A 5,608-nucleotide genomic window follows, 5' to 3' on the forward strand; every position below is an offset into this window, starting at 1 on the left:
GCGCCACGAAACAGACCACATCGACAACACAGCAATAGTGATATATTCGACTGCTATTTCTTGGAAATGTGAGCGGCCATATGGAGGATCCCCTTGTTGCCGTGATCAGCGGAGGAATAATGAACGAAGCTTTTTGTTTTTTTTTTCTTTATTTGTTTAAATATGTAGACTAACGTAAACACTGAAATGAAAACACTGACGGCACACCATGAACAGACACAAATAGCATATGCCATCACGTGATACGTCGTCTGCTATTTCTCTATTACAGTATCCATCTTAATTCTCTTTTTGTCACTTATTATCAGTAAATCTTTCCGCAGCAGTATGTATGTGTGCGTGTGTTGATGTATGTATGTATGTATTATGTATGTATGTATGTATTATGTATGTGTGTATGTATTATGTATGTATGTTGATGTATGTATGTGTGTGTGTGTGTATGTATGTATGTATGTATTGTGTATGTATGTATGTCATTGTTCAGTTTATTTGTTTGTACGTATGTATGTTACGTAAGAGGCAGCTACGGAGAAAAAAAGGCTAATTTACAATATATTACAGATAACAAAGTTTACAGTAGAAAATTGCCCCCTAATTTACATAAAGGCTAACGAGGGAACCTTTATTTGAACGCTCGGTATGCTAGAAATAGCAGACAGACTTCTCTCCAATCACACCATACCTGTTTATTTAAAAACAAATTCACATTGAATACTGTAGTCCTAGACATTACTGTTTGAATTTTTTAAATAGACGGCTACATCGCCTTGAACACGTAGGGATGCTTGATCTGCAATAACCCAGAGGTAAAACCCGCAACAAATTCTACGAAGTATTCCAAAATTTAGAAAAGAAATACTTTATAAATAGGAATACATGTACAGAACATGGGGGAATTAAATAATGAATGTGATGTGAGAGACTAGAGACGAGAAATGGAGTGAGAGACTAGAGCCGCGGTGTTTGCGTCGGTGGTTTTACAGTCGTAGTAGCGCAGTTGCTTTCACTTTTCGTTCTCTCCCCTTCACAGTGAAGGGCAGTAGTGGCTGTGTGGTAAGTAGGTTCCTTACCAACCACGTCGTTCCGGGTTCAGTCCCACTGTGTGGCACCTTGGGCAAGTGTCTTCTACTATAGCCCCGGGCCGACCAAAGCCTTGTGAGTGGATTTGGTAGACGGAAACTGAAAGAATCCCGTCGTATATATGTTTGTGTGTCTCTGTTTGTCCCCCCAACATCGTTTGACCACCGATGCTGGTGTGTTTACGTCCCCATAACTTAGCGGCTCGGCAATAAAGGCCGATAGAATAAGTACTAGGCTTGCAAAGAATAAGTCCTGGGGTCGATTTGTTCGGCTAAAGGAGGTGCTCAAGGATGGCCACAGTCAAATGACTGAAACAAGTAAAAAAAAAAAAGAGTAACGTTAACGAGCCACTTATATAAATCTCCACAGCTGCCCACGCACTTGGCGTAGACAACCTACACACGTGCTTCCATCTTGTGATGATTTGCACCTCTTTTCAAGAAATGGAGTGACAGACTAGAGCCGTGGTGTTTGCGTCGGTGGTTTTACAGTAGTAGTCGTAGTAGCACAGTTGCTTTCACTTTTCGTTCTCTCCCCTTCACAGTGAAAAAAACTAAGGGTCGTGTGTTGGCAGCGGGGAAGGCAAGATTTTTGGTTATTTATTCAAATCCAATTTTTTTTTTTACTTAAACGTAAAATCTGTAAAAATATATAGAGCATTTGATTCGACCTACATACACTTACTGGGCGGAGAACCTACGCGATCTGAAGACATGCTACAATTAGCAGCCGAATCGTTTCAAATTATAAACCCTTACAGAGTAATGAATATGAAAAATAATTTTAAAAAAAAAGAGAAAAATGAGAGATGTGATGGGCACGTTCAATATAGTCCTAGATGTCACTAAAAACGGATGACCGTTGCTGGAAGGTCTTTAATCAAAGATCTACATAAACAAGGGTGACTTAGATCTAAACAATAACCAATAATGCTTCCCCAAGGAAGAAAAATAAAATGCAATGCAAAATCTTCATTTTTAATTCCCCCTAGAACAGTGAATAATATACAAGATGATATCAGTTCTGTTTGAGAAGTAAAAGAGAGGAAAACAAGTTGTAACATAAGTAGTTCGTTAACTGTGCAAGAAATCTAAACCAGTTGTAATTATTTTCCCATGCAAATATCATATATTTGAATTTTGAAAAAGAATTTCATCAGTACATATAGCACACACACGCATAACCAGTTCAATCGCGTTTATATGAAGGCTTAGAGAATCATTAGTGCGTCGAACAAAATATTTAAGAGCACTTCTTTCGATTCTTTACGTCTCGAGTTCAAATCCCGACAAGGTTAATTTTGCCTGTTGTCATTTCGTGATCGGTAAAATAAAGTACCAGTCGAGTTGGTGTAATCGATTAACTCCGTCCCCCTAAAACTGGTGGGCTTATTACCAAAATTTGAATATATTTGAACTTATGGGTATGTATATACAAAAACGGGTGGAATTTTGCTTTAAGCACCCCACAACTTTTTTCCTCCAAAAATTCTTGCGAATTTGTGTTGTACACACGGGAATTCATACGACTGTGGAAAAAAAATTTTATGTTTCAATTTTTTTTTTTTTTCCAGTTTAATACATTGGACAGTCCGAATTTTTTGCTTCATTTTTTGCTTAAGCAGAATTTCGCCCAGCACACGTATACAGAAAACACACACACATATGTTTACCAGTTTTGTCAGTGTGGGAAAAATTAAAACCAACATTATGAAATTAAATAAAACCGTGTGAAGGTAACTGAAATCTTTATCCACCCAGTCTTCTACACACGCAAATTATGCTAAGACTATTAGACAATTCCTATTACCAACAACCGAACGAAGACCTTCACGTGCTCCTTAAATGCTAGTAACAGCAGCAAAATATCCCTAAAATTACAGCTTACTGTCCTAAAAAAAGTGGCACTTTGGATACCCCCAAGAAAGGATGAACATGGCTGGAATGTCTTCGATCAAAGAACTGAATTGGTGCTAACTTAAAAATTGAGGTACTAGTCTAAATACACCATGGATTGTATACAAACGTAGATTATATAAACCAATGGTCACATATATATATATATATATATCAGTCAGTTTATAAACATCATACAGAAGACTTCAAGCGAGACACCGAGTATAAATAAATATAATCCAATCAACGAGAAACATGCTAGAAATAGCAGCCAAATTTCCATCAAATCATTCTAAGATTAGCTTTCGTTGGATAATCTAATCCTGAGTACTCTGCACATATGTAAAAGACAGCATGGTCTGCTATTATGGGGAGAATGCATTTGATCAAAGAGAATTTAATTGATCTGGACTGACATGGGGAGAAACAACTAATTTTTATGGGCTCTGCTTGTTAGATTGGTAAATGTGTTGTGCTTGTACACAAACACACACACATTAGTCAGAGCCAGTGTTTATGATGATTCAACATGCACGCACTTACTCGTGATGGTGCGTGTGTATTTATTTATTTATTTACTCAACGAAGTCATCCACAAACACTTTTCACCATCCTCATTATACCTCCACTTTATTATTATTATTATTATTCATAGAAAAGGTATTTATTTATTATTATTATAATCCTAACTGTAATCTAAGTTTGATCGACGGCTGGGAAATAAACGTAAACAAACGACATCGAGTACAGCATCGAACTTCCCATACACTTGCGTGTTAATATTTAGCCCCAGGTCAACTCTAAACGAGATCTCTGATGGAAGACATCCCAGCCGTGATCATCCCGAGTAAAGGATTTGTTAGGCCATCTCATGCGACTGTATTCTCTCATAATTTAAGACGGTGGTTGCCATTTCCTTTAAATCCAGCGACCATGCACACACACTGTATTGCGGAGACTCGATCATGTTCTTGTAAATTGTTTATTCCCAGGTCAGCCCTGAACGAGTAAGGTGCCTCATAAAAGATATTCTATCTGTAGCCATCCTACCTTTTTATTTTTCCTTTTGTTTTTATTTCAATCTTGTTTTTTTTTTTATTAGGTCTATGTTATCCAACGTGTCCTGCGTGTAGAGTAGTGACTTATCAAATGGTAATAGGGGCACCGTCGTTCATTCCTAATTGCTTTATTATTGTTATTGTCGTGGTGGTGTAAAGGACACATTAGGAATAAAATATGCGACTTGAAATTGAATGACAAAGTGAAGGTTCAGCTTTCAATAAACAAATAGACAAATTCATGTAGTTTGGTGTATTCATATATACAACAAATAATAGTAGTTTGTGTTGTGATAAAAATTTATAAATGTGGGTGTGTATGGTAATTTGTAATAGATTTCAAAACCACTGAATTTACACTATTTCAGAAGAGTTTATTTTTACTTCCTAAATCGAATGCAATATTTTTCTTCTCTTTTTCTTTTATTATTTTTTTTTTTTTTCCAATTATAGCTTCTTATAAACCGTGAATTAATGCAAACAATTCGTGAACTACTATTTCTGGTTATTTGGGAAAGTCACAAATGAAATATTCAGAAGGGAACTGTAAACAAAAACCCCAATCGAAGAAAATTAACAATTAATGCACAATATAATATATATACACATATATATATGCATGTATATATTATGCACATATATATATACATAACCGCTTAGGTATCTCGTGTTATGTAGAAATGACTGAAAGAGGAAAAAATAAAGTTACATAATGGACTTCAGTCAACTGAAGATAACATATAAGGCAACCAAGCCATGTAAAAACATGCTATGATGTGTTGTGTTATTTGTGTGATAGGGTTATTATATGTTGAACACGATTTGTGTTCAAACACAGCGCAATGTTTGAGCTGACAGTATAATATATATGAACATTTGAAGTGACTGACCTGCAATAATGCCCTTTAAACTTTTCGAAGAATTGTTAGGAGCAGCTGCCATCATATAAGAATGGGGCCTGGAAAAGGGCGAGTAAGATTTGCCAAGTCCAGTGGCGACGACACCTCGTCCAGGATCCATGTTTCTGCTAGTGTGACCCTCCCGCGTTGTAACATAGTAATAGATTGATAGAGGAGCGGTGAGAGGGGGGAGAGCAGAAAGACATGTTTATCTAAAGGTGGGAGGAGGGAGCTGGAAGTAGAACGACATGTTCATACGAGGAAGGAAGGTGGGAGTAAAAAATACAGTGCTTATAAAGAGGAGGGAGGAAAGGGGAGCAAACTTGAGTAGGAGGGAGACTTTTGTGTCGCACTCCACAGATTTAGTTGTGATAAGAGGGGTTCTTAGTTTAATGTTACTTGGCAGAATCATTAGAGCTTCGGGAAAAATTCCAAGTGATTATTTATTCCAGCTCTTCATGTTCTGAGTTCAAATTCCACCACTGTTAACTTTGCCTTTCATTCATCCGAAGTCAACTAACATAAAATACCAGTGAAGTATTAGGTCGATGACATTGGATAACCCCCCTCCTCTTAAAATTGCTGGGCTTTATAAATATAAATTTGTTACTCTCGCAGTTAACAAATTTACATTTTCATTTGACGGCGAAAACACTTTTTTTTTTTTTTTAAC

At 36.7% G+C, this 5,608-nt stretch overlaps 1 protein-coding gene across 1 annotated transcript in view; it reads right to left on the bottom strand.

The window, feature by feature from the left end:
* The window catches only part of LOC115212922 (tricarboxylate transport protein B, mitochondrial), a 64,608-nt gene extending 59,504 nt beyond the window's left edge, over nt 1–5,104 (bottom strand). Inside the window, exon 1 of the mRNA XM_029781748.2 lies at nt 4,927–5,104. Coding sequence (XP_029637608.1) covers nt 4,927–5,056 — 130 coding nt within the window. The 5' untranslated portion in view covers nt 5,057–5,104. The remainder of the gene's footprint in view (nt 1–4,926) is intronic.
* Between the last annotated feature and the right edge of the window lie 504 nt (nt 5,105–5,608).

This window comes from Octopus sinensis, linkage group LG6 (genome assembly GCF_006345805.1).
Source record: "Octopus sinensis linkage group LG6, ASM634580v1, whole genome shotgun sequence".
In the NCBI taxonomy this organism is placed as follows: domain Eukaryota; kingdom Metazoa; phylum Mollusca; class Cephalopoda; order Octopoda; family Octopodidae; genus Octopus; species Octopus sinensis.